Consider the following 27824-nt stretch of genomic DNA (forward strand, 5'->3'; position numbering starts at 1 on the left):
TTTCAAAATATATTAGATTTGGTTTTTATTGTAGAGCACACATATCAGGGCAAAGTGCTGCACACACAACTACAAATCATTTTTGGGAAAAAAGCTGTAAAAAAAATAAAACTGCAACTGCTTTAGTTATGCAGTCCCGACTTGAATCCACGCTGGCAAAGGAGTTCTGGCCCCTGAGAGGGGCTTCTTGACGGCTGCCCCAGATTTCTGCAGCCTCAGGCCTGGGCCTCTGAGTCAAGGCCCCCCTGGGGTGGTGGCAGCCCGGAGACTGGGAGGGCTTCTGCTCTCAGCAGGCCTAGGTCTCGGCCATGGCAGGCAAGGAAACACTCCTAATTAATATAGATCAATACCTTGCAACCTTTGAGGATCTGAGTAGGTGGAAAATGCCAAAGACTTTATTATCTTTTTCCTTTTATTTCTTAAAAGCCCCTTCCCCAACTCCCATGCCCCTGAGGCAGAGGAGGCGCCAACCCAGTCTGCAGACCTGAGCTCTGGCCTTGGTTGAATGCATGCTACAGGCAGACAGAGGGGGTGGGCAGTTGCCTTCCTATGGGGATGACATGGAGAGAAGGCCCAAGCTGGCCAATGTAGGAGGAAGGAAAGGGTTAGGAAAAAGCCAAGAGACCAAAGGAAAAAATAAAAACTCAAAAATAAAACAAAAACCCTACCACACACCACAATTTTCCATACCCCAAATGCTAGACTTGGAAGGACACCCGTCCCTCTAGCTAGAAACAATTCCTAAAACTGCCCCAACATGGCAAGTCTAACTGTTTCGTACAATCACACGCATATGCATGAAAGGAGCAACGCAGCAAAGAGGCGTGCTCTTGGCAAGAAAGGTCAGGACCACTGTAGCCAGCCCCGCGGCAGCCCAAGAACCTGTGGGCAGAGCAGGCCAAAGGGCGTGGAGGAAGCCTGGGGGCTTGGCCAATAGCTTTGGGGTGGCAGAGGACTGTTTCAACCCCACCCAGTCATCCTGAACAACTCTGCTGCAGGAGAAAGAGGGTGTTTGCATGAACTTCCAGGGCCTGGAGAGCGGGTGAGAAGTGGGAAGACAGAAGACCTCCTGCAGAACCAGCAAGGAGCACAAAGGAGACCTCAACCCAGACATTGGGGGGTGGGGGTGGGGTGGGGCTGAAGACTGAACTTCATTTACAACACTGAAAAGATTTACATTTAAAGCAAAACAAGAATTTTCTTAACCAAAATATTTTGTTGCTTTTAAATAAACCCAGCCTGACACAGCCCCACTTGAGGACAGCTGCCTCCCACACCTCTACTGGCCACTCTGGTGTGAGCTTCTGTCCCCTACAGATGCCAATAGCCTTTCCATTTTGGAGGAAAACCAAGAACATGAGAATCAGGTCCCAGCCAATTCTGTTCTTCAGCCTCAATAGGCAACAAACCCAAGGAAAAAATGTAAGGATCAAAAAAAAACAAAAAAAAAACAAAAACCAAAACCAAAACAAAATAAAAAAACAAAAAACAAAAAAATAAAAACAAAAACCAAAAAAACTGAACACAAGGAGGGGGCAGCTATGTGAGGATGAGCCAGAGTTCCCAGGAGGGCACGGCACGCCTCAGTGCCTGCGCATCTTCACCTTTCGGGCAGGGCTGCCTGCCGCCTCTGAGCAGTCCTCTCCAGACTCGTAGGACTTGCGCCAGTAGTTCTCAGAGCTGAAGCTACTCCTCCGACGGTGTGTGGGCAGCAACACGGAGCGCCGGTTCTCTTCCTTGTCCATTTCCAGGATCCGAGGCCTGCGAGGGAAGGGGTAGGTGGAAGCGTCTGGGTCAGACCCTCACCATCTTGGTGACTGCGTACTTCAGCTTGGGGGTTCTCCAGGAAGGGCAGCAATGGCAGGAACACGCATCATCTTTTTGCCCACGGAGGGCAGTGGCCTTGCTCAGTCTCTGAAACACTTCCCAATTAACCCTGTGGGATATGCTTAGCTGTGGGATGTGCCTAGTTGAGTCTAGTACCCCAGGACATAGCTAAGGCTGCCCTATCACAGTCTCTAGACTTTGTTCGGTCCTCCTGTCACCTCTGCCCACCCTTGCTCTGCTCACCAACTCCACTAGCCCCTGAAAGCAGCACCCTCTTGCAGCCTCAGGGTTTCAACCCAGTACCTCCTGCCTAGACAGGCATTCACGCATAGCTTCCTCATCCTTGTTGTCCCAGCTTAAACATGTCCCCAGAACCCTTCCCCTACCCTTCTGAAATGGGTCCCTGCTCTGCTGTCTTCGTCCCGAGCTTCCTTAACATTTAAGTATAACCCACAAGGGTGTTTGTCCAGGTGGACAGAGAAGGAAGTCGTAGGAGGCCCACAATGCATTCCCCCCTTGTCAGAATCTTGGCCCAATCCTTGCTCTCTGGGGGTATAGGCAGTTGGTCCTGGGTTAGGTGGGAATGCCACCAACGCCACTGACCTGGAAGCAGACATAAAGCTTAGAAAAGTAGGTAACCAAGGCTCCTAACCACCCACACCAGGCACCCCCCCACCAACCCATTTCACTCCACAGCCAGGCCATTTGTTGCTGTCCTTTGTTGAGGGTCCTAAGCTGAGTACCTGTGGGCAGCATCAGGGTCTGCCTTGCGATGGGACCGCTTGGGTTTCAGAGCAGGGTCCCGGTTGTTTCCCGAGAGACGATCTGAAGCATAGCTGGGTGGTAACACAGAGCTGCTCAGGGACTTTGTTTCCAACCGGGGTGCATCTAATCTCGTCCTGCAAAGCAAAGATGCATGGGGTCACCAATGGGCCTGTGGGGAGGGTGTGGGCCCCATCAGACCAATTCTCTCTCTGGGCCAGAGAAAGGAGGACCAGCAGTCTCTGCTCTATGCCTCAGTCTCCTCATGGTTCAACTAGGTCTGGCTGACTTGCAAAGATCCTCCTTCTTAAGTTGAGGCTTAGGAGTAGGAACACGAACACTTCTGTTTGAGATGTCTAATGATAGGGACCTGCTGCACCACGGGAAACATCCAGGGCTCTCTCAACTGGACTCACCCTACTCAGGCCCAGAAGCTCTCCAGGGGCTTCTACTCCACCTGCAAGAGTACTGAGGGCCCCCAAACACTCCCCAGCAGATGCCTTCATTCTTCCTGAAATAGCAAGACAGGAAGGAAGGTTCCTCTGACCCAGGCCTACAAAAGGGAAAAGAAGACTCCCTACTCTCTCATATAGGAACACTAAGGTTGTGGCAGAGCCAGAGAGCCCAGGCCTAACTCAACATTGACACTTGGCTCTGATCCCACCACAGGCACCTGGCAACTTCTGCTGGTTACAGGATGCTGACCAAGTCAAGGTAAAATCCCCACCTAGCACACTAGGTGTGAGTTTTAAGGAACACACTGCCCAGTAAAGGGAAAACATGCAAGTATGGATGGGGGAAACAGAGAAAGTGAACAAGGAGGTGGTCCAGGGCAGTGATAGGAGTCCTTTATGAAGCCAGGCCTGGAGGAAGCTAGCCTGGGAAACCTCAAAGATGCCCTGAGACTTCTTGTGTAATTTTGAGAAGGCTAGCAAGTCAGGCTGGTGGCAGCAAGGAGCAGGAGAGAAGTCTGGGGTGGAGAGTTATGGGGACACATCTGGCAGAAGGTGCCCATAGGCAACTGTGCAAAAAATAGTCACTTGGTTCTGAGAAAGGTGCTGTAGTCAGAGCAGAGCATCCTCACAAGAACACTTCAGGGAAGACAGCGGGAGGGAAATCCGAGAGCTGCCCTGGATTAAGCCACATGGTGTTCTTGGTAACAACTGCATCCAAACCTCACAGGTTTCTCTACCTACCCACGATTGATGTGCTATAAAGAAATGAGGAAAACTAGGTTGGTAAGGTGGTAAGTCACAGGTCCTAGAAGTCATGGGGGAAAGGTTTAAGCCCAGGTAAGACTCTAAGCCTGACAAACAGGAACCACAGGGCTCTGACCCTGAGCAGGGGTCTTTCTCCTAAAGCCAGCAGATGGCGCCTTCTAGCTGAGAACCGATGTTTGAACACCCGAACACCCTCCAGCCCAAAGTGGTGCATAGACCAGCACTACTACGACTTTTCCCTGCACTTGTCCCTGCTTGTTTGCTTTGGCCCCATGGACAGGAAAGCCAGAGTAGTCAGCTAACCTGCCTGGCCCACCAGTCTCTGCCTCCACTCTCGGCACTCCAGGCTCAGGAAAGTAGGACCTACCTAGCAGAAAAAAGGAAGAAGATCAAGCCCTAATGGTGCCACTTAGAATCCAGGCTAGTTGCCATCCCTTTTTGGGCCTACTTCTCCATCTAAGCAAAGAAGGGAGAAAGTGGCTGGCCCTAGGGTCTCTTTCAGTTCTAAGGGTCTAGAAATCAAGTGGCCTCTTTCAAGCCATGATTCTTTTTCCTTTAATGATTTGAGAGAAAGAATGATCATAAGTGGGGCAAGGGCAGTGGAGAGGAGGAGAAGGGGGGACAAGGAAGGGGGGAAGGAAGGAGGGAAGGAGGGAAGGAGAGAAGGAGGGAGGGAGGGAGGGAGGGAGAGAGGGAGGGAGGGAGGAAGAGAGAGAGAATATCTCAAGTAGACCCTGTGCCGAGCCTGAAGCCAGATGCCGGGCTTGATCCCACAACCAGGAGATCATGACCTGAACGGATACTGACATCAAGAGTCAGATACTTAAATGACCATGTCACCTAGGGCCCCTCAAGGCTAGGATTCTAGAGAAAGATAACAGGAAGAGGTGGTGTGAGGAAACACCCAAACACAAGGGTAGGGATTAGAAATCACTGGAGCCCCAAGGACCTCCTCTTCTTTACCAAGCTAGGCCTCATTCCGCAACACCCCCCCCCCCTCCCCGCAACCTCTTCTGGCTGAGAGGTCCAAGTGGCAGAGATCAGACTAAGACATTGGCCATTAAGCTTGGCTTAAAGGCCTCCAAAGGTATCAAGCTTTATATAGGGAAGTCCCCCCTCTGGCACGGTGGAGCTAACTCCAAAGCTAAGCTCCCACAAATACCAGGAGCAGGTGAGGTGGCTCAGGGCAGGAAAACCATTGAAGGATGAAAAAGCCCCAGTGAAGCCCTGGTGGGCAGGGCCCTGCTCCCTGCAATTGTTTCCTCAGGTGACTGACAGATGGTGAGAAAATGAAGAGCAGAGCCACCAAGGGGAGAGCCTGGCCCACACATCTCTGGGGCTAGAAAACACTGAGCACATCCTGCCACAGAGGCAGAACCGGCAGACACTGATGATCCCTGGAGGGGCCCCTGCCCTTCTTGAGCTGCCTTCCTGGGAGGCCAGTCTGGGCAGGCAGGGGCAGTGGTGGCAGACCTCCACCATGGACGCAGGGCCACTGGAGAGGCTAGGGAGACGGGGGGACAAGCTGAGACTAGACAGGCCAAGGACATGGACTGGCTCTACTTCTAACTGCCTGAGGGAGGCAAAAGGTGTTGTTCCTTACACATGACAGTACCACTGCCTTCAGGAGGCAGCCCTCCAAGAAGGATGATCAGAGGTGGCCCTATCAAAAACCCTGCCTCCGGTACGGATAGTATAAGCTCTGGGGGCTCAAAAGTGCTCCTGACACATCCTCTAGGGTTGTTAAAAATACATCTCAGAGGTGCCCAAGTGGTTCAGTCTGTTAAGTATCTTCCTTTAGCTTAGGTTGTGATCCCAGGGTCCTGGGATGGAGGCCCGCATCAGGCTCCCAGCTTCACAGGAAGTCTGTTTCTCCCTGCCTCTGCCTCCTTCTCTCTCTGCCTCAAATGAATAAAATCTTTATAAAAAAAAAAAAAGAGAGAGAGAGAGAAAGAGAAGAAAAGAAAGTACATCTCAGAACAGTGGAGAAGTTCCTGCCTCCCACCACTTCCAAAAAGCTACCATGCTGCAGGAAGCCAGGCTAGAGCCAAGATCCCAAACCCAGTGCCCACTGGCTGCTTAATTTCTGAGAACACCCCACCTTAAAAGCCAGCTAACTTCCAAGAAGCATACTAGGCCCCCTCAGGGTTCAGCAAACAGATCCACAACCTTGAAGTCAGGAAGTTCTACCAGTAAGGGCTGGGTCCGGGCCTCCTCAGGTGGCAAGAGAAAAGGAGACCTGCCTTACAGATCTGAGTCAACATCAAGGGTGGTTACAGCAAGGCACTCTAGGTATGGAAGGTCACCCACAGTGTCAAGACAGCTCCCAGGACAAAGTAGCCATTAGACACAGGTGCTGGGGAAGGCTAAACAAAGGGAAGATGACTTAGCATTAATATTAACACGTTAACATGTGACACGTTAACATGTGACCGTTAACATGTGGGGCAAGGGAGGGAGGTGACTGTTCCAGGAGGTCTCCTCACATTCCTTTCTCACTCACTGAATCCTCTAGAGAAGCTGCTGAGGAGGATTATTCCACTGTAAGGATGGGAAGCAATACTAAATCAGAGAGCAAGTCACTGGCCTAAGTCCCACAGCTACGGTCCTGGGATGGCCTCTGGAGCCAGGTGGGCTCTCGGTCTTACAACAAAGCAGACTACGGTCCAGGCCGACCAGGAACCAGTCTGCCCCTCAGGCCAACCATACTCAACTTCTGGCTCCACCCTCATACCAAGCACCTTTGTGCTTACAAAGCCCGACTTTCCCAATGGAGCAAAGAGGCAGTGTGGCAGGCCTACCTGAGCATCCCCTTGTCTACTGAGTGACCTCGGCCTCTAGGTCTAAGCTCTAGGACCTATCAGATTCCCACAAAGCCCAGAACTATACCGTTGTCTCTCCTGCAACAGTACCCCCCGCCCCCCACCCCCGACACCACTCCCCATCTTCTACCAAACTCCCTCCAACATCACACCTCGCTCCCTGAAAGACAGTTCTTCTACCTCGGTCTCTGGAGAGCCTAAACAGCATGTGAGGGATATACCCCAAAGAGAGAGCACCTCAAACCCATGGTCCTAGCAGAACTTCCAGCAAGACCTCCAAATCCAGACCTACAAGATAACCAGGCCCCAAAGGCCTATCCAGATCATTCCACCTTATTACCAACATGTCATACCACATACTTGTAAGCCAGAGCTCCAGAGGACAGACCGCAGGGTCGGCATCATGGGTACCCAGGAAACCCCTGTACAGGCCTGGTAAGGTACTGATCTCCACAACACCAGGCGGCCAGACAACACACTTGCTTTCCCCAGACTGGGCCAATGAACAACGAATCTCCAGGTTTCTCTTTCCTCCCACTCGCTGTGTTTCTGCTGCTCACACCACCTTACACCTAGACTGGACACAGCCTTCCTCATCTGCTACTCCCAACTCATCAAATTCAGAGAGAAAATATGGTGAGGAAGGGGTTAGGAGAAGCACATAGCATTCTTGAATTTAACCACCCCTAGCACCACTACTACCCCAATTTACAGGTGAGAACACAGGACTCAGATAACCAACTTGTATTTAGTGAAGAATGGGCAGAGCCAGGCTGGGAGCCTAAGCCAGTTTCATTCCCAGGTGACCTCACTGCTCTCCCAATTCCTCGTGCAGGGTATATGCACATGGACGCACACACTCACTGGACCAGGAAACAAAGGCGAGCTAACCTTTGGCCCAGGGGATGAGAATCATGGAGACAAGCAAGGGCACCAGTCTTGGCAGGGCAGCGTCTCAGGCCAAGTCAGGGAAACCAAGAGCTGGCCACTAACCCCTGGAGGAATGAAGCCCAGAATGTACCCTTCACTCATACACACAGAGCCTCACACTTGGGCTACTCTGCTTTCAGGAACAGTCTCCCCGGACCCTGGAATTCCTTGGGTCTGAAGGACCAAATAAGCCATTTAGCTCAGCCTCTTACAGTCTCTCTCATGCAAATCCCTCTCACCCCACTGCTTTCTGGTATACAGCAGCCTTGGTTAACATTTCGCAAAGGAACCTCTAGCTGCTCTTCCCAGCTTCAACCCACTGAGCTGAGCTCACTTAACCAAAAGCAAAGATGAATGCTGTTAACACTGCCTTGAGCCACTTTATCTGATTAAATGAAGAGATTAACCATGCAGGAAGACAAATCTTGTAGGCAGACCTAAGGCATCCCTGGGTGCCTCCTGAAAAAACAAGGGATTGGGTGGCCTGGCTACCAACCGAAGGCCCTGGAGGCCCACAAGCCATTTCCTGATGATCAAGTGTTTATCTACAACCTCCTTCCCATACCTCCCCTCAACTACAGAGATCCTCTATACTTTGCACTTTCCAGCCTTTGAACTTACCGGTTTTTAGTTTGTTTTTAAGAATTTTTGAAAGAGTGTGTGCACATAAGAAAGAGAGAATGAGCACATGGAGGAGCAGAGAGAAGCAGATTCCCCACTGAGCAGGGAGTCAGACACAGGGCTCGATCCCAGGATCCCAGGACCATGACCTGAGCCGAAGGCAGACATTTAAACTGAGCCACCCTGTCGCCCTGAGCTTACCATTTCTGCCTGGCTAGCAAGGTCTAGCTCAGGAGATAGATCCACCAATCCCTGTCCCAACCCACGCCCTCCCCCCCCCCCCCCCCGCCATGCCCCACCAAGATAGATTTTTAAATTTTTGTTTGTTGTTGTTGTTTGGTGGGCCCCAATAAATATACTTTGTTCTTTTTTCTGTTTTGTTTAAGTATTTATTTATTCATGAGAGACAAAGAGGCAGAGAGACAGGCAGAGGGAGGAGAAGCAGGCTCCATAGAGGAGCCCGACACAGGACTCAATCCTGGAACTCCAGGATCACATCCTGAGCCGAGGCAGATGCTCAACCAACCGCTAAACCACCCGGGCGTCCGCACTTTGTCCTTTTACTCTGCTTGTGTTGGCTGGCATCTTGCAGGTCAGTACTATTGCATACCAGCAGAGCTAGGATCAAGATCTTACTCAGCCATTTACTGGTTGTGACCCCAAAGACTCTAACACTAAGCTGCAGCCTCATTCAAGGGGAACCCTCAGGTTGTCACTCCCAGCCTCCTAGTCTTCCCTATGAGAAACAATGGTACCAGTCACATGAAAACTCAGCACCAACTACACTCAAGGGTGCCGCATCTTATTGAATCAAAAAGCACTTGGTGGCCACCTACCCATTTCTCCCCATGAGGCACTTAGAAGCACTGTCCCAGCTCTGACTGACCTAGGCCCTTCCACAACAACCTGTGCAATTTTTACTCAAACTTGAGAAGGCAGGACTGGCTCCATCCCCTCTGCCTATGAGGAGTATAGGGCCAGGCTCAATGCCTAGATTCCACCCATCTAGGATGTGGCCTCACCAGCAAGTCAGTCAAGTACTCGTCAAGGCTACATCCTTGATGTCTGGGTAGTGCTCCCTTTTTCATCCTGTCACCAGCTGGTCCTTTTCTTTTTCTTTCTTTCTTTTTTTTCAGCTTGTCCTTTTCCAAGATAAGCCCATACAGCTACTGTGGAGCTGTTCCTCATTTGCCTGCATTGTCCTCCTGATCTGGGCTAGGCCTACATGAAGAGCAACCCCCCCCCCCCCCGCCAAAGAATGCAGAGTTGGAAATTCACAATATCGAGTATGGGCTATAACTGTCTAAAGGGGGAGAGGGTACACTGACAGGGCTATAGGTACGTGTTGATGCTTCCTGCATGTCGGAACAGTTAACACCTGAGCCCCGAAGGATGGCTAGGTCAACCAGTTTCCACTGCATATGTGGGTCATTTGCAGGGTAGGATGTGCAGAATAAGATGAACATGTTAGATACAAAAACATTCCCATCAGAGGCCACGTTGCTCCAAGGGCCCAGGATACAAGTCTATGGACCACACCAGGAGTTCTAAGTACTTTAATATGAGGAGTACCAGACAATAAGAAAACTCTAAAGAAATGAGGCTGGATGGACAGGCAAAGCCCAACAACGAGCCTGGCTTTTATCCTGGGCCTCTCATCTGGTCCCCTGAATTGTCTCCCTACAGCTGGGCAATATTCTAGCTCAGCTGACCTGGGGCAGCAGAAGCCATCTTTCCATTCCTTCCCAGCCCCCTCATATCAAAGCTCTGTGCTTCTGTTCTCTCTAGCCCAGTCTGTGACTGGCTCCTGGGCCCATTTGAGTCAAAAGGTCAAAGGGCATCAGTAACCCACCAATGATCATTCTCCAAGGTCAGACCACTGTCCAGGGGCCCAGCTGGCCAAAAGGCTTCAGGGGGACCTGGTTAACAGTATAGGCTCCTAGCTCCACTGAGAAGCATCCGACACAGCCAGCCTGGGAAGTAAGGGAGCCACCATTCAAGAGGGAGGAACTGGAAAAATGACCTGACACTCCAGCTCTGGCCACTTCATTTGCACGTCCAGTGAAGACTTCCCTAGGAGAAGTTATTGTGGGAGGCTTGGGGGGGGGGGGGAGGGGGGAGGACACCTGGGAGGTTGCTAATCTGGTTTTACATCACTCTGGGAGTTCCTCTTCAAGTTCCTAGCCTAGGTGGGCCATTTGGTCCTGGCTGCAGCTGGAAGTGCTAGTACAGCCCAGGAAGAAATGACTGGGGAAAAGAGGCCAAAAGGGAGGTACAGTCTGGGTTCCATCACTTCCGTATTCCAGGTTTTGGCCTGTGCTGGAAACCACAGGAAAAGAAAGTAGAAAGGCAGGTAAAAACCCTTCTTCTGATGAATTCTGAGAATATTCTTAGGCTAGAGGTCAAGATGCTGCCAGTTCCTAAACAGACCCATGTCTGCAGCTCCTAGATGTGCCTGGTGCTCTCTCTACCTGGCCCCCAGGATGGTTGTTCAGACCTCTACCATTCCCATTCTACATATGGTACAACAGAGACTCTGAGTTTTGACTTGACAAAGTGGTAGAGCCATACCAAAGAGACTTCATCCACCACAATATTTTGGAGTTCTGGCCACCAAAGGTCAAGATACTCAAGTTACAGAATGGAAGCCAAAAAGTACATACTTTAAAAAAAGGGGGGGGGGGGGACTCCAAATGGCCAAAGCTAGAATTACTGGAGCATAAAAAAAATACCCATAAATCCATACTGATATAAGTAAAGAAATAAATGAAGGCAGGAACAAAATCTCTTCACAGAAGAATTCCAAATAACTTGGGCAGGGAGCCCCCGTTCAGGGAGGTGGCGCTAACTCCCCCACTCCTTATGCGTGGGCTGCACACAATGACTTCCCTCCTCAGATAAGGGAAACAGTGAATTTGAGTATAGAAAACCAATGAACGCAACCTCAACCAGGTGTTCAAGGTCAACATCAGCAGTGAGAAGTCCTATGTGCCCTGGATGTGACCGAAGAGAAGGTAGCTTCACCTCTGTGGTCTTCCTCCCCCAAACCCCTATCGAACCATGAGAAAAATGCCTCATTCCAAGGGAGAGATATTCTACAAAATACCTGACCAGTCAGGGTCATCACGAATAAAGCAAGTCTGAGAAACTATTACAGCCAAGAGGAACCTAAGGTGACATGATGACTAAATGTAATGTGGGGTCCTGGAACAGACAAAGTATGTTAGGAAGAGACTAAGGAAATCCAAATAGAATCGAGACTTCAGTTAACGATAACATATCAATTATTACTTTCTTGACTGTAACAAACACATCTCACTAGTATAAAATGTTAACAATACGGAAAGTGGTATGTGGGGTAAATCAGAGACTATACTATTTTCACAATTTTAAATCTAAAGCTATCCTAAAAAAATAACATTTTGTTTTGTTTTTCTAATTTAAATAAAGACGGCAAGCTATAGGATACCATGTTCCAGCGCAGGGGGGCGGGGTTGGTCCAGGCACTGGTTCTGCTCTCCCCAGTGAGGTCTATACAACCCTGGACAATCATCTAGCCTCTTGGGGCTCTACTCTATTTTTTTTCTTTTTTTTTTAAATTTATGATAGTCACACACAGAGAGAGAGAGAGGCAGAGACACAGGCAGAGGGAGAAGCAGGCTCCATGCACCAGGAGCCCGACGTGGGATTCGATCCCGGGTCTCCAGGATCCCACCCTGGGCCAAAGGCAGGCGCCAAACCGCTGCGCCACCAGGGATCCCAATTTTTTTCTCTTTTTTTTTTTTTCTTTTTCTTTTTGGGGCTCTACTCTAAACACAGACTTGTCTTCACCCAGCACCTGTTTGGCTCAGTCCATTCACCCCACAAGCAGAAAACCAGAAGTGCTAAAGGGGCTAGGTCTGGTGATGTTGGTCGGTACATCCTTGACTCCCTCGCCAGAAAGGAGACAGCAACAAGCTATGCAACTATTAAACACTGCAGCCTAACCTCCCACCTTCCCTTCCTCTTCTCACTCCCTGCTCCTCCCAGAAGTGAAAACCCAGGCATTTTTAAAGCAGGCTGCTAAAGCGCAGTCTAAAAATAATCAGCAAGAGCACATGTGACAAATCAGAACCAAGAAGATGGGGAAAGAAAGAGGGGGAGGGGTGGTCTGGAAAAGGGGTCCCCAAATCTTCTCTCAAGACTGTATGCAAGAACACTGGGAGCATGTGCTTCTGCTCAGCCCCAACTCCCTAGTTAAAGTCACAGAACTTAATTTTCCAATGAAGACAAAATAGCTTTTTCCTCAAAGAATTAAAATAAAAAAGTATGAGACCTGATAGCCTTTTCCTCTCCCCAGGCTTCATGCTGCTATGCTATTGATACAGAGGAGCCAAGTTCTAAGGGAATCCAGCCCTACATCTCCAGACAGGCCTGCAGGTGCCAGACACCGGGGCACTTACTTCCTGAGGATGATGACCGCTCTGCGCTCCTTGATGTCCTGAGGCCGTATGCAGTGAGTGATTTCATCAGCAGCATATCCACTGAAAATAAACACAGAGCATATGAGCTTGGAAAGGGAACAGACAACCAACGTTCCTACAGGGTGAAGAGACAGAAATATCGTCCAGGTCTTATGGCTACCTCTGCCTTGTTATTTTGAGAGGTTCAAGGGTCTACATGGAAAGGGAAATCACCTGTTAAGTTCTAGGATGCTCCGATCAAGAAAAAAATCTAGGATGAGGCAAAGGCAGGCTTGAAGGCAGAAACCACAGCAGGAGTCTCCCCACACCAGCCAGAAGCCCTTCTTGTCAAGGGCACCCCAAGAAGGTATACCTTTAGTCACTCTACAGGCAGTTAGAACGACTCAGGCCAGACCTTGGTAAGACAAGAACTGCATCTCTTCTCCCCCCCTGCCCCCTACCCTTCAACACAAAGAGGAAGCCAAGGCAGACACAGACAGCCCTGAGTCACCAGAGAGAACTAAGGCTGCAATGTTCAAAAAGAGAATTTGTCTACTTGAAAACAAGCTTTCAAAAATCTCCACTTGGGGGGATCCAAAATCTTGAAGACAGCTGTGTTTGGGATATTTTAAGAATTCCCATCACACTCAAATATCTATTTATTTTCATCAAGTTACATGATTTAAAAAACTGCTTAGACCAATGAACGTGGGTAGATGACTGTCCTCTTCACAGCTAACATCTTTTGGATTTGAAACTCTGGAAGCAAACTCAGCATCCTGAGCCTCCTCACATGCCCTCACCAAGGAGCATGGCACCTAAGAGGCACTCAAACCCCAAGTTCCTCCACAGAGCTGAGGCAGCTCTACACAGCCATTCACATGCTCAGCCACAGGTGTAGTGGGAGGTGGACACACCTCAGCCTTATCTTGCTCAGCTTCCCCCTGACCACCCTGGACCACAAATCTTCCTCTCCATGGCTACTAATCAGCTCCCCTCTCAAGAGCAGCTATAAAGACACCCATATAACTGTTAGAAACAAGGCAGGCCTGGGAAAAACGCCTCTAAATGGCTAGGCTGCTCCAATATGGAGAAGAACTAGAAGTAAGACAAAATATAAGAAGTCCAAGAGGGAAATCCCTTCTGATTTGAGGGAGACACAGAACCTTTAAAGATTTCCCCTCCAAGCTGCTCCTAGACCAGATGTTTTGTTTTCTCTGTGAACATCCCTCCTAGAAGAGACTATGGACAAATATCCACAGTCAAATCAGTTTGGAACATGATGAAGAGTTTATTTTATTTTATTTTTTTAAAGATTTTATTTATTTATTCAGGAGAGACACAGAGAGAGCTAGAGGCAGAGACACAGGCAGAGGGAGAAGCAGGCTCCATGCAGGGGAGCCCGACGTGGGACTCGATCCCAGGTCTCCAGGATCACACCCCAGGCTGCAGGCGGCACTAAACCGCTGTGCCACCGGGGCTGCCCCATGTTGAAGAATTTAAAAAAATTTTTTAAAAAGCATGACTACAGGGATCCCTGGGTGGCGCAGCGGTTTGGCGCCTGCCTTTGGCCCAGGGCGCGATCCTGGAGACCCGGGATCGAATCCCACGTCGGGCTCCCGGTGCATGGAGCCTGCTTCTCCCTCTGCCTGTGTCTCTGCCTCTCTCTCTCTCTGTGTGACTATCATAAATAAATAAATAAAAATTTAAAAAAAAAAAAAAAAAAAAAAGCATGACTACATTAAGAGATCTGAGAATTATTACAGCAGAAGAATCTGCTGACTGTTTAACTGAGCACTGACCAAAGAACCTTCTCTCAAATAACACCTATTAATACCTGTAAGCCTACAGTGAGAAATGTCACACTGAGATAGAAATGGAGAGACCTGGGAAGCCCCGGTGGCTCAGCGGTTTAGCACCGCCTTTGGCCCAGGGCATAATCCTAGAGTCCTAGGATCGAGTCCCACGTCGGGCTCCCTGCATGGAGCCTGCTTCTCCCTCTGCCTGTGTCTCTACCTCTCTCTCTCTCTCAAAAAAAAAAAAAAAAAAAAAGAAGAAGAAGAAGAAATGGAGAGACCTGAGTTAGAATTTGAGTTTTGTCATCTAACTACAGCATTGTGTGACCTTAGTGAGGTCACTTGCTGGGCCCACAACTGTTTCTGCATCTGTAATAAGAAGAGCAGTAGAGAGACACCTGGGTGGCTCAGTGGTTGAGTGTGTCTGCCTTGGCTCAGAGTGTGATCCCGGTGTCCTGGGATCAAGTTCTGCATTGGGTTCCTTGCAGGGAGCCTGTTTTCCTCTGCCTACGTCTCTCACGAATAAATAAAACCTTTAAAAAAAAAAAAAAAGGGAAAAAAAGGAACAGCTGTAGGTTTTGGGTGTTTGTCATGCTTTACAATTTAGGTATTCTTTTATGACCACAGAGATTTCATATCTTACTTTGAGAGAGAACGTGCATGTGTGTGCACAAGCCAGGGTGGAGGGTCGGGTGGGGAGACACACGACACATGGAATTAGATGGAGAGAGAGATCTGCACTGAGCACAGAGCCCAATGCAGGGCTCAATCTCACGACCCTGAGATCATGACCTGAGCCGAAATCAAGAGTCAGATGCTTAACCTACTGAGTCACCCAAGCACCTCAATGGTAAGATTTTTTTTAAAGATTTTACTTATTTATTAGAATCAGAGAGAGAGAGAGGCAAAGACAAAAGACACAGGCAGAGGGAGAAGCAGACTCCATGCAGGGAGCCTGACATGGGACTCAATCCTGGGCCTCCAGGATCACACCCTGGGCTGAAGGTGGCGCTAAACTGCTAAGCCATCGGAGCCGCCCATAAGATTTTTTAAAAAGGGACACTCTTCTTCCCTTGCAGGCAGAATTAGAGTTCTACGACTACATGGTTGGTACCCTTGGAACCTGTAGGCCTGTAGTGAAAATTGTTAGATAATGCAGTGTGCCTGGCACAGCACTCCCATTCATTAAGCACATGACACAAGCCAGCCAGCCCTGGACCACCGGGGGGGACAAGCGAGAGACTTCGGTTCAGTACCTGCCAAGGAAATGTGATCTGGGTTCCTCTTGCAGGGATCTGCCAGCAGAAAAGACCCCATTCCCAGGGCTATGAGTTCTAGAGCTTGTTCTAGGCTTTCGTCACTCCACACTGGAGGAATGCAGGTGTGGGGTACAAGACAGTCCTGTATAAACACAGGACACCCCCCCCCCCCGCCCCACAAAGAGCTATGTCCAATTCCCCAAAGGTACTCCAAGGCACATTTCTAAGGCCTGTTGACAAGCATCAATCTGTTTGACATGGTTATAGGCATACTGGGGCCCTCACCACCCATCTTCAACAAGGAACCACATTCCTTAATGCAGAAGGAGCAAACCCAGATAGCTGTCAAACCTTAACTGTCCCCACCTCCCAAGGGCTCCAGAATGAATAATAAACCATGACAGAATTCTGCAACTGAGCCCTGGCCTCAGAAGAACTAGTGTGGACAGAGAACACACCTGAACTACTCATTTGCACTGGTCTTCTAGAACTTCCTGTCAGCTGCGACAGAGCCCACTGACCCCTCCTCAGTATCTCAGGTTCCTCTGAGAGCAGGAGGCTCTGAGTCCTGGCCGAGGGAAGCTCTTCTGGCTAAACTTCAGCAGAAAGTATCCAGCAGAGACCACAGAGGATTATTTACTGCTAAGGAACCTACTTATTATAAGGAAAACTGTCTGAAAGTCCAACTCTGCCAGCTTGAAACTTAATATGCCCTGGGTTCAGGCCTTATCCTTGGCATGAAAAATTCCAGTGCCTCCTGCTCTTTGTTTTCACAGGGACGGGAGAAGAGGAAATACTTCATGCTGGTCTGCCTCCTGCTCCCTGCCTGGGCTGAGCCCTTTCAAGCCCCCTCCCCCCCCCCACCCCATGTAGCAGTGACCAGCATGCTATAAACATTAAGAGCAACAGACCTGGTTCTGTCACCCACTAGCACTATACCTTACCCTTACAGTGACTAGTTTTTTATTTAACAGACAGACCAAGACAGCACAAGCAGAGGAGGCTGCAGGCAGAGGGAGAAGGAAAAGCAGACGCCCTGCCGAGCAGGGAGCACAACCTAGGACTCGATCCCAGGACCCTGAGATCATGACCTGAGCAGAAGGCAGATGCTGAACCGACTGAGCCATCCAGGCACCCTGCCTTTACAGTGACTCTTAAGAGTCTTTCGTCTCCCCAGGGAAGCTTTCCTCAAATCCCCCAGTCTGGGGGATACCATACCTCCCGCCTACCCACATATCTCTCTCTCTCTTTTTTTTTTTTTTTAAGATTTGTTTATTCATGAGAGACACACAGAGAGAGAGACGAGAGAGAGAGAGAGAGAGAGGCAGAGACATAGGCAGAGAGAGAAGCAGGCTCTCCGCAGGAAGCCGGACATGGGACTCGATCCCCGATCCTGGGATCATGCTCTGAGCCAAAGGCAGGTGCTAAAACATTGAGCCACCCAGGCATCTCCCCACACCTCTCTACTACTAGGTTTGGCCTTGTGGAAATTGTGTTTTCTCTGTAAGACAAAGTGCTGCAAAGGCCTTATTCATCTCTGTGCTCATGAAATATGTGTTGAGCTCAATTGTTCTGTTGCAAATCCTTCCTCAGAGGATTAGGTGCAGATTAAATGAGCAGTCTGAAAAACTTTTTCTAAAGGACTATGCAGGACTGTACATCTCTCCTCTAAGGACTGGTTTTGGAGACAGCTGTAGTCAAGGCACATTCCCAAGACAGTCACCATTCTCCATCTACTGTGCACCCCACCCAGGACAGAACAGAACCAGAGGTAGAGGGACTGGCCAAGATCACCAGGACTGCCTGGCAGCCTCCCTACAACTGCAGTTACCTGTTCTGGGAAGCCCCCAACGAGCCTGCCTCACACTGCTAATGGGCCAACAGGACTAAGAAACTTAGGTTTTGGGATCCCTGGGTGGCGCAGCGGTTTGGCGCCTGCCTTTGGCCCAGGGCGCAATCCTGGAGACCCGGGATCGAATCCCACGTCGGGCTCCCGGTGCATGGAGCCTGCTTCTCCCTCTGCCTGTGTCTCTGGCTCTGTCTCTGCCTGTGTCTCTGGCTCTGTCTCTCCTTCTATATCTCAAGAATGAATGAATGAATAAATAAATAAATAAATAAATAAATAAATAAATAAATCTTTAAAAAAAAAAAAAAAGAAACTTAGGTTTTGGGGGACAGTAGGCCAGCCATCTGGGCGCACAGGGGTGGGATTTTGATCTCACATTCATTATAACCAAACCCAACCTTCTATTTTTTTTTTTTTTCAAACCCAACCTTCTAAAATGACATATGGCCTAACTTTATGAGAAGTCCTGGGACTTTCTAAATACATAAGGAAGGTCAACCTGCTCCAGGTTTCTCTCACATCAAGATATAATTAGAGAGTAGCTAAGCACAGAAAGCAGCTCGTCTATAGAGACATCTTACCTAAACTTCAAGTATTCAGTAGTGTAAAAGAAATTCAATCTTTGATAACAACTCTATGCCATCAATAGCCCCATTTTTGCAGAGAAAAACTAAGGCCCACAGAGATGAAGTTACTTACCCAAGGTCAAACAGTGGGGACACTGGAACTCTAATCAAACTCTTGATTTCACTATCTATGCTACACAGATTTTTGGTTTTTTGGTTGGGGGAGGGGGTAGGCAATAAGGAGTAGAGAGAAAAGCCCATCTGTGTTTTCTGGTGACAAGGTCCAATCTATCCTGAGGGCCTCATTGGCCTCAGGAAAGGACATTCACATACCTACCACTTTCAAGGAAGAAGTCCACAAAGGCGAGCCCAAATCCAAGAACGCTAGCACAGTATCTCAGTGATGGCTGCACATCAACTGCCCAGGTGAAAATGGCCAGCCAGCCCTGAAATTTGTATGGCCTATTTATTTTCTCCTTGTTCTGAACTTCATGATTAAGACCACTGTTCACCTGCTAACTTCCTTTCCTTTGCTGCTTCTGCCATCTTGTTAGGCCTGGCAGAACCAAGTCCAGTCAATCTCCTCAGCCCAGAGCTCCTCCTGAGGATGCACAGCCCAGACTTCATCCTGAGGTTCCTCCCCCTCCTGTGGAACCAGAAGACTGCACACAAGAGATGTGGCCCAGGACCTATGTGCCCTACTTTCCCGACTATTTTAAGCCAGAAAGCTAAATTTTGCTTTCAAACAGCTGAACAAGATCAGCTCTTAGCCCAGAACGAACAGGGGTGCCCACTCCACTCAGTATCAGTTATTACCTAGAAGCTACAGGCTGTGTTCACCTCTGTGTGTCCCACGGCTGGATGGTAACAGTCACTTTCAGATGGGCGCCTAAGGCCTGGGTCTCTGGGCATGTGGCCACCACAACCACAGACCACGTAACAGTGATTAAAAAGTAGCAGCAAGTAAGCAATTAGCCTTGAGGTAATTATTTTAATTAATCCAACTAAAATCTGTTTTAATCTGCCCGTTTACCCTACAGAAAACAGGAGAAGAAATGTGGGAAGAATGGATATGAAGGTAAAGAGATATTTATTTCCCCTAAAGAACAGCATTCAGAGAACCCAACTAGGCTCAACGTGAAAAGGTTACCAACAAAACAAAAACAAGAAAACTGGGGTTGAAAAGAAGTTTAAAGCACTTTAGGAAGGGTCTGTGAGGCCTTGCTCTAAATGCCACATTTGGACATTGCTGAGTCAATGTTTGTCACAGGCTAACGTCTACACTGACAACTATTAAATATAAAACCATATTCCTGCCATGTAACCTTGGTCGAATATAGACTCCACTGCCACCAACAACTGAGGAGTCTGATGAGAATTACCAGAACCCCTCCGTACCTGCAGAGAACCACTACTTTCCTCAGCCCCTCTCTTCCAGTATGCAGATTTACAGCTCATCACTTCCAAGTTAGGATACCTACCAGGAAGAGCCCAAGCAGCATTTTAAAGAGAGGCACTACTATAAAAGGCAGGTGTTCACCCACCTGCACACCAAGTAAGCTGAGAGTACCAAGTGAGCAGGTGCTACAAGATTAAAATTAGTGGGGGCATCCAAAATCCTAGAGCAGTGGCTCTCAATTGGGATGATTTTTGAAGCCCCACCCTGTGGTATCTGGCAATATTGAGACATTTTTGGTCATCATGAAGGCTAAACTGCTATTTAGTGAACAGAGACCAGGGATGCTTCTAAACATTCTACAGTGCACAGGACAGCCCTTGCAAAACAAAGAATGGGCCAGCCCAAAATGTCAATAGTACTACCACTATTGAAAAGATCTGATCTAGTGCTTTCCCATGGCATGCCTCACCAGAACCTATATTTCAGGTTGAATCTGAGAACTAAAAACGATTTCCATTAGCCACAAGTCAGCATCTAGCAGGCCCCACCTTACATACACCTCCTCTCTGCTATTGCCACCAAAGCTGCCGTGCTCTCCCTGAGCATTCCCTAACTTCTTTTCGCGGCTAACTTACAGTTGCCATTCAAGTTTTACACCTTATTTCTCCTTAAAAATTCTAATACTACAAAATGGGTCCCCCTCTGCAAAATACTCCTGCAGTTACTTTCCTGGGCTTAGTTTAACTGTGGCTTCCATTAGGCTGTGAACCCCATGAAAGAAAGAGCCGTATTTTAGGCTCTACCAAATCCCTAGCCCCTTCCCCACCCAACAAGAGGGCAAGGGAGTATTAAATGCCTATGTATGAAAGCAAATACCCATATAAGTGCCTACCCTGTACCGGGCTCTGTATAGACACCAAATCACCACTTTTAGTTCTCATAGGTTTTGGAAGTTGGCATTACCCTCACTTTACAGATGGGAAAGCCAGCTCAGAGAACGCCCACGAGATCCCAAAGCAAATGAGAGCCGAGCTGGATTCAAAGCCTGGGGCAGCACTTTTCAGGACATAGCTGAGCCTCCCACATTAACTCCAAAGCCAAGTCAGAATCCAGGAGTTGGAAGGGACTGGGAAAGCTTTAGGACTTTACTCTTCCAAGGAAAAGATGAAGAAAATTTTCCTGATGATGCAATCCTGTTGCTGATCACTAACAGACCTGCATTTTAAGAACTCGAAACTTCTGCTCTTCAATAGAGGGGTGTGTGTGCGCTGGAGAGGGGAAAAGTCTCAAAGTCACAAACTGCCTCTTATGATCACCCCTACTACACACCCAACCACTATAAGACCTCCTGATGGTAACCTATGACTATGCGGAAATTAATATGCCCTTAAAAAACTAAATAGCCTTTGTGTGAAGTCCTTTTAGCATCAAGAATCCTTCAATGAAGTCAGACGCCAGACTGCCTTACACAGCAAGCCACTTGTGAGGGTCTGCCCTTGGAAATCCCATCTTAAAGGTCTTTGCTAAGACATCAATCTGGGAGCACCACTTAGATCTGACAAATTTGGAAGCCCAAATGACAAAGGGGGCACTTGACAGATAAGTGGCTATTTAAGTTTCAGATGTATAAGGAAGCCAAAGTAATACTTCTGCTATCACTGATTTCCCAAACTTCCCCATCAGGAAACCTTGGGATTTCACAAGGCTCTGCTGCCACCCCAGATAGAGAAGCAGCCACAGCTGTTTAACCCAAATGAGATGGATGACCTGCCTCATACTAAGAGGGCTCCAGGGAACTCACTTCTCCCCAGGACCAGGGCCCATAGCACAGACTTCAGAGGTTAAGCTGCTCACAAAAACTCCATGTTTCCTGATCCTGTACTAGAATTCAGTGGTCAACCAACCCGCTCTGAACAGCTGTAGTCTAGAGCTCCTAAGAGGTTTTGGGGATTACTGAAGTACAGTGCTAGGTTAGTTGTTTTAGGGCTAGAAGGAGACAGCCTCCAGATAAACTTTCTGCTTCGTATAAACAAAGGTGTTCCAGCAGGCAATCTTCCTGGGCGCTAGGGTACAGAGAGCTATTTCTCAGCAGGACCTGGGACCCAAAACAGGCTGACAACCTAGTTCTGCGGCTGACAGAACTCTGTAGTTCTGCAACTACAAAGTCAAATATCAGGTAAAGAGACTTGCTTTATTTGGTTTCATATAGCACCAGTAACAGGTAACACATTCTTACAAAGGGCCAACAGGCTCTTCTGCAGCCAACAGGGGTTGAATTTTCAGAGTTGGATGCACTCTATTTCTGCCCTAATCACTAATCTGTTCAACTCTAGGGAAGTCACTCCCCATGTTAGGAACAAAGAATGTGTATCTACTACTCTCAAGGACTTTTCTCTGCATTTTCTCTTAAGGAATCCTTAAACGGTTCCTCTGTTTAAAACAACCCAAAACGGCAGAGCTGGAAAGGCTTTCAGATAACAGCTCATTTTTAAAAAAAAAATAACAATTTGGAAACGGAGGCCCAGAAAAGAAAAGGGACTTGCTAAAGTCATACACAGAAAGAGACTCTGAAAATCTGAGCCTTCTAGAAAGATGCCTTTGTATTAATTTTGGCCAATTCTGTGATCACACCAAACCTGCCCTCAGGATACAAAATTCTAGATTGGTTCCCTGACCGCTCCCTACTTTCTTCCCACACATGTTTTAAACACAAATCCCTTTTTCCTCTTCACCCTCCTCTCCCAGAAACCAGAAGAATGGGTCAGAACTGTAAAAGCGCGGGCTCCTATTTGCTGCTGCCTCCTGGGTGAGAGTGGGTAGCTAAGGCAACAGGATGCAGGGCCGCCCCCTCCTCCCAGATGGGTTACCTGAGCACAGTCACGCTTCCTCTGCGCACCGGCAGAGAAAGCACAGGTTCTGACACCCGGATAGGCTTGAACTGGAACTTGCAGCCGAAGCAGAGCGCGGAGTCGCTGAAGAAGGACACGGACACGATGGGGCGCTCGAAGATGTGGATGGGGTCCACGTGAGAAACGATGCAGCCGCCGGGCTGATAGTCGTTGATGACGGCGCTGTTGACGAAACCCTCGGGAATGACGCGGTGCTCCACCAGCTTCTGGATCACCAGCTGATGCACCCACTCGGGGATCTCGTCCACATCGCCCGGCGGGTAGAGGCGCTCCTGGCCTGGCCCGCGCTTCTGCAGCTGGGCGCCATACGTGTAGCCCTCGCCGAAGAAGTACTTGTTGCGCAGCGGGGCCCGGTCCACCGTGTGCTCGTTGTACAGGCCCTTCTCGGCGCGGGACACCACCTCGTCGATGCGGGCCTCGATCTTGGCGCACTCGTCCTGACTGAAAAGGCGCATCTGGCGAATGCCGCTCTTCACCTTGCGCGCCTCCTCCTCCTTCTGCAGCTGCTGCTCCTCATAGTCGCTGCGCTCGGGGTCCGAGTCCTCCTGATACTTGCGCTTGGCCCCGGACACCGGGTAAGGCTCGGCGGCGGCGGCGGCGGCGGCAGCGGCGGCCACGGCGGCGGCGGCGGCCGCCGCTGCCTCCCGGCTGCCCGCCTTATAGTTGTCCCGGGACGTCATGGACTTGAGCTTCTCACGCAGGTCCGTGTAACCGCTGGCGGCCGCCATGGCCCCCGCGACGCTGCTCTAGGGTCCTCCGGGGCGGGAGGGGCGGCCGGGCATGGCTCTCGGAGGACGCGCCCCGGCGCCCCCGGAGGAAAGGGGTTCCTCAGCGCCAGGCCCCCATGCGAGGCCGGAGGACCCGGCAGGGGGCGTCGAGGGGGTGGGCGCGGGGTCGGGCCTCAGGGGCGGTGGGTCATGCAGCGGTGGCGGCAACGGGACTTCCTCCTCCGCCGCCTTCTCCACGTCCCAGAGAGCAAGGGCGCCGGCAGCGCCTCATGCCGTGGAGGGCCGCTGCGGAGGTCCGACCCGACTCCCAGCCAGACCCTCGGACGCCCGGCCCAGCCCGCACTTTAAAGCGCTCCTCACGACGTCACGGGCCGTCCGCCCGACGTCCGCCAGCGCCGCTCCTCAGCGGGCTCCTCAGCGCGCACGCGCAATGCCGCCGGCCACCGCGGCTCCGCGCGCAGCGGGCATGCGCGAGCGTGTAGGCCGGGTCACTGGAGGCGCCGGCGCAAGCGCAGATGGGGACCGCTCGGCGTCCGCCGCCCCTCCCCCACTCACTGAAGAGCTCCGAGGGAGCACCCTCAAATAGCAACCTGCCTCCTTGACGCGCCACCTCCGCGACCGAAGGGCTCTCTCCACAGGGGTGCGCTCACGCTGTCAATGCCGTCGCTATGCTGCGTCACGGCATCGTCCAAATGGTCGAAAACGCCTCAGCCTTCAACGCGCAACCACCGGGGAACCGCCACAACCTAGGCTGCCCGGTCACCACCCCCTCTGCCGTTTCCAGTTCTCTCATTGGGTCACCGGCCAAGCCCCGGGCGGGTCCAGACGGGAGCTTCCGGAAGTTGGTTCGCATTCATGTCTGTCAATCAAGCGGTCGCCTTGGCTACTGCGTCCGTCACTTAATTAGCTGCGTGGAGGGCGTCGAGGACCCCTGAAGGGTGAAATGGGTGGCTACGTAAGTGCCTGAGTGGAGACGCCAACGGAGAAAAGCCCTCAGACTCTTTAGGAAACTTCTGAAACCAGCAGAAACTTCTCAAACTGCGGGCCCGAGAGCACCGGGCCCCAGCTCTGCGTCCAGACGGCGACGGCCCGGGACGCTGGACTCACTGAGGGGGCACCTCCCTGCCCCCCACCCCCGCCGCCGCCCGGCCGCCCGGCCGCCGGGAGTGGACGTTCCACGAGTCACGTCCCGGTGGCGGCGTGCGCAGCCGCGGACGCGCGGGGTTTTGGCGTCCGTCTTGCTCCGGGTTGGAGATGGGTACAGGAGCTCCTCCTCCGAACGGCAGAAGGAAACTCAAAGGGACCAGTAGGCTCAGGGTGGAGGCAGAGCTCTAGATGATTACGAGGGACAGTTCGAAAGTTTTGAAGCCCTGCAGTCGGCCCGGGTGCGTGCGAGAGCAGAGGCGTGGCGGCTCCGCGCAGGGGCGGGACCCCAGCCGGGGGTTTCTTTCCGAAAACTTCCCGCGGCTCCCGGGATCCAGTTCATCTGTTCCGTTGGCGTTCAGAGCCTTTGTTCGAGACCTTCCCGGCCTCGCTTCATCGTCCCTGTCCGCGAACTCAGCGCCGGCCGCGCTCTGGCGCTGCCTGGGTCTGCAGAAACCCCCGTCCTGGCCTTTGCCCAAGCGGTTTCTTCCTCCAGCACTGCTAGTCCCCTTCCACCCATCTCCTTCATTTTGATTTTTTGAGGCTCGGCTCACCTTCCTAGCAGCCTCCCCGGATACTGAAATGAAGTGCCATCTCTGGCTTCATGATCTGGCCTGGGCATCTGCCTTCAGCCTGGCCTCCCTGGCCGTTTTGTTTGCCCCCAGCCCGTGTGTTTCTGCATCCTCTCCGCCGCCGCCCCTCCCCCCAACTTGCCAACCACCGAACTGACAGGCCCGGGTTTGGTTCTTGACCACCCGACAGAGCTGTATGACCCTGGGCAAGTGACTTGCCCTCTCTGAATCTCAGTCGTCTGGTCTGTAAAGTGGAATAACCTTAGTACCTACCTCATTTGGTAGTTGTGAGAACGAAATGACGTCATGAATGTTAACCAGAGGGGATTGCACACCTCTAGTCAGGGTCTCAGTTTCCAAACTGAAGAGCCTGTCGGTTCCTGTGGGGAGATGTGGGTTGTGTCCGTTGCTGGACAAGGCAAGGCCAGCAGGGCCCGTGGCATGGGGAATCCCGGACACCTGGGACTCCAGCATTGTCCCCAAGCTCCCTGCTGGGCCATCTTCCTTCCCAAGAAGCAGTAGGTGCTGGGGAATATGGAGCAGGCACCAAGTCTGTAGTAAGTTTGACTCCTGCCCTTTTCTGACACAGCCTAGTGGGGTGCTGGTGGTGGTGGTGGTAGAAAGGCAGCTGCAGGTGATGAGGTGGCCAGTGGGCAAGGCTGTGGTCTGGCGGCCTGGCCTCTTGCTTCAGTCCTTCCTCCGCCAGGACTGAACACCTGAGCCGGGACAATTGGCCTGTGAGGGCTCAGGCCCTTCAAAAGCCCAGCACTCACCTCTAAACTGCCCTCTAACATGGGAGCCCTGAGCTCTGCTCCTACACCTGCTGGACAGGGAGGTCACCATCTCAGTAATGAGGAAATCCCTCCAGAGACTCCTCTGTGGAGCCCAGCTCCCCTCACCTGGGCAAAGATAAGGATCCCCCTTCTCTAGGTCTCAACAACCCCTCCCATCCCAGACCCATCCTCCAGAGCTCCGTGTGCTCCTTCTTGACTCTTCTAAGCCAGAGCCAACCCTCTCTGAGCCTCAGTGAGAGACAGCACCCACTCTGGAGCCAGCCTGCTTGTGTTTGAATGCAGGCTAGGCTGCTTAGTGGTTACCTGCTTCATCTCTGTGGGCCTCAGCTTTCCCATATGTAAAATGGCGATAATAGTACCCACCTCACTGGGGGTACTTTGAGGGTGAAATGGGTCAATGTATGTACAATACCTGGTGCAGAGTAAAAACTTGCTAAGAATTGGCTTTTTTTTTTCTTTTTCACCTCCTCCCCCTCCCTCCGCCTTACCCCCCACCCCCAAGAATTGGCTTTTTAAAGGGAGAAAAGTCTTCCTCCACCCTGGACACAATGACCACTTAGAAAGTATTTGTTCTAAGACTTCTGGCAGTGCCTCCAGTTAACGAAGAAGGAAGCAGAGGATCAGAGAAGGCAAAGGGCTTGCAAAAGGCCACACTGCTAATCAGCAAACACTGGCCTCTCTGGCTCCACCACCTGGGCCTTCAGTTACCAAGTGAAGATTCTCTTAATAGGTTTGTTGGTTCTGAGCAGGAGGCACCCCTCTGCAGGGGGAGCCAGCAAGGGGAGTATGTGGACACCAGAACCTGACCCAGTCTAGCCCTTGTCCTGCATAGGGAAAGCCATGAAGTCCTTCTGGTAGCTTTTTTTTTTTTTTTTAAGATTTTATTTATTTATTCACGAGAGACACAGAGAGAGGCAGAGACCCAGGCAGAGGGAGAAGCAGGCTCCATGCGGGGGGCCCAATGCAGGACTCGATCCCGGGTGTCCAGGATCAGGCCCTGGGCTGAAGGCCACGCCAAACCACCAAGCCCCCCGGGTTGTGCTCTGGTGGCTTTTCGATGCCCAAATATGGTGCATCCTGGCACACCCATCTGGGACCTCAAGCCTTTACCCATTGACTGTCTCAGGTTCCCATGCCACCTAGACCTTTCCCCTGTATTGTTTTCACCACACACTAGGCTGAGAACCCTGAGGCTTGGTCCCTTTTGCTCTGGACCTCCCCACACTTACCTGGAGTTCCTGTCTTTCTAGGTCCTGGCCTTGTGTGATACCCATAAGTGCCTGGGGGACATAGCAGGGTCTGACTCTCTTGTCACCCCTGCCATTCCACTCTGCCTTGTGGGGTCTGTTACCTCCTTTTGCCAGGGCTTAGATTGCTGATGCTACCACACGTCCCCAGAACAGCTATTAAAACACGAGTCTTATGTCTTAAGGCCCAGGTCCTGAAATCCAAAAGCTCTGGTGTTTTGGTTGTCCAATGTTATGGAGCAAACGCCCCCAAAACTGAGACTTCAACTGCTTTTCCAGCTCATAAATCTGCAGTCTGGCCAGGGATAGGAAACTCCTCTCGGTTCCATGTGCATCAGCGGGGCCACTCAACCTAGAGCAGCCACTTCCCAGGAGCCGCACCCACACAGTGGCGCACCTGGAGCCCAAAAGGCTTCTCGCCTCTCACCTGGGCAGACTGCAGCACTGCCAGCCCCCTTCCTCCTATGGATAAACACACTCTTTCTGGCTCCTTTTCCACTTCCCTCACTCCCCGAATCAGCTACATGCATTGGATTCATCTCATTGGGGCTGCCCGTGGAGAAAGCCAACCTGACGGTGCTGACAGTGGGACAGCCCTGCGACATACGTATGAAGGGCTCCTCCTTGACCTTCCCTGTCTTAGGATAGCCTGAGAGACACCCCAGAGAAGCCAACTTCTCCCTGCCTGTCACCACCATCACCACCACCATTGTCACCACCAGTGTCCACAGCACAGAATTTCCCAGGTGACGCTATATCAGCTCCTGCTTTGGTTTCCCTGCCCTCTACATTCACCCTGCTCTGTGGTCAGAATGACCTCTTCAAAGTCTGAGCTGAGCAGATTACCCCCTCTCCCACTGAAGAACCTTAGAAGGCTATTCATGGCTCTTGGGATGAAATCCTAAACCCTTGGTGTAGCCTGCAAGCTTTAATCCACCCCT

The 27824-nt window shown here is 50.9% G+C and overlaps 1 protein-coding gene across 1 annotated transcript; it reads right to left on the bottom strand.

Moving 5' to 3' along the window:
* Window positions 1-24102, bottom strand: ALKBH5 (alkB homolog 5, RNA demethylase). The gene is made up of 4 exons (XM_041771308.1): window positions 22358-24102; window positions 12625-12705; window positions 2571-2726; window positions 1-1761 (listed from the first exon to the last, which is right to left on the bottom strand). Exons 1-4 carry the CDS (start codon window positions 23125-23127, stop codon window positions 1584-1586), a joined length of 1185 nt encoding a protein of 394 aa, XP_041627242.1. The 5' UTR covers window positions 23128-24102; the 3' UTR covers window positions 1-1583.
* Between the last annotated feature and the right edge of the window lie 3722 nt (window positions 24103-27824).

The sequence above is a fragment of the Vulpes lagopus genome, chromosome 10 (genome assembly GCF_018345385.1).
Source record: "Vulpes lagopus strain Blue_001 chromosome 10, ASM1834538v1, whole genome shotgun sequence".
Classification (NCBI taxonomy): domain Eukaryota; kingdom Metazoa; phylum Chordata; class Mammalia; order Carnivora; family Canidae; genus Vulpes; species Vulpes lagopus.

What these genes read in the sequence shown, in the direction of transcription:
- ALKBH5 (XM_041771308.1), bottom strand. Translation starts at nt 23,127, where the DNA reads ATGGCGGCCGCCAGCGGTTACACGGACCTGCGTGAGAAGCTCAAGTCC. An exon ending in GGAAGCGTGACTGTGCTCAG is followed by an intron (nt 12,706 to 22,357) that starts GTAACCCATCTG and finishes GTTTATTTTCAG; the next exon opens with TGGATATGCTGCTGATGAAA. An exon ending in GCGGTCATCATCCTCAGGAA is followed by an intron (nt 2,727 to 12,624) that starts GTAAGTGCCCCG and finishes TTTGCTTTGCAG; the next exon opens with GACGAGATTAGATGCACCCC.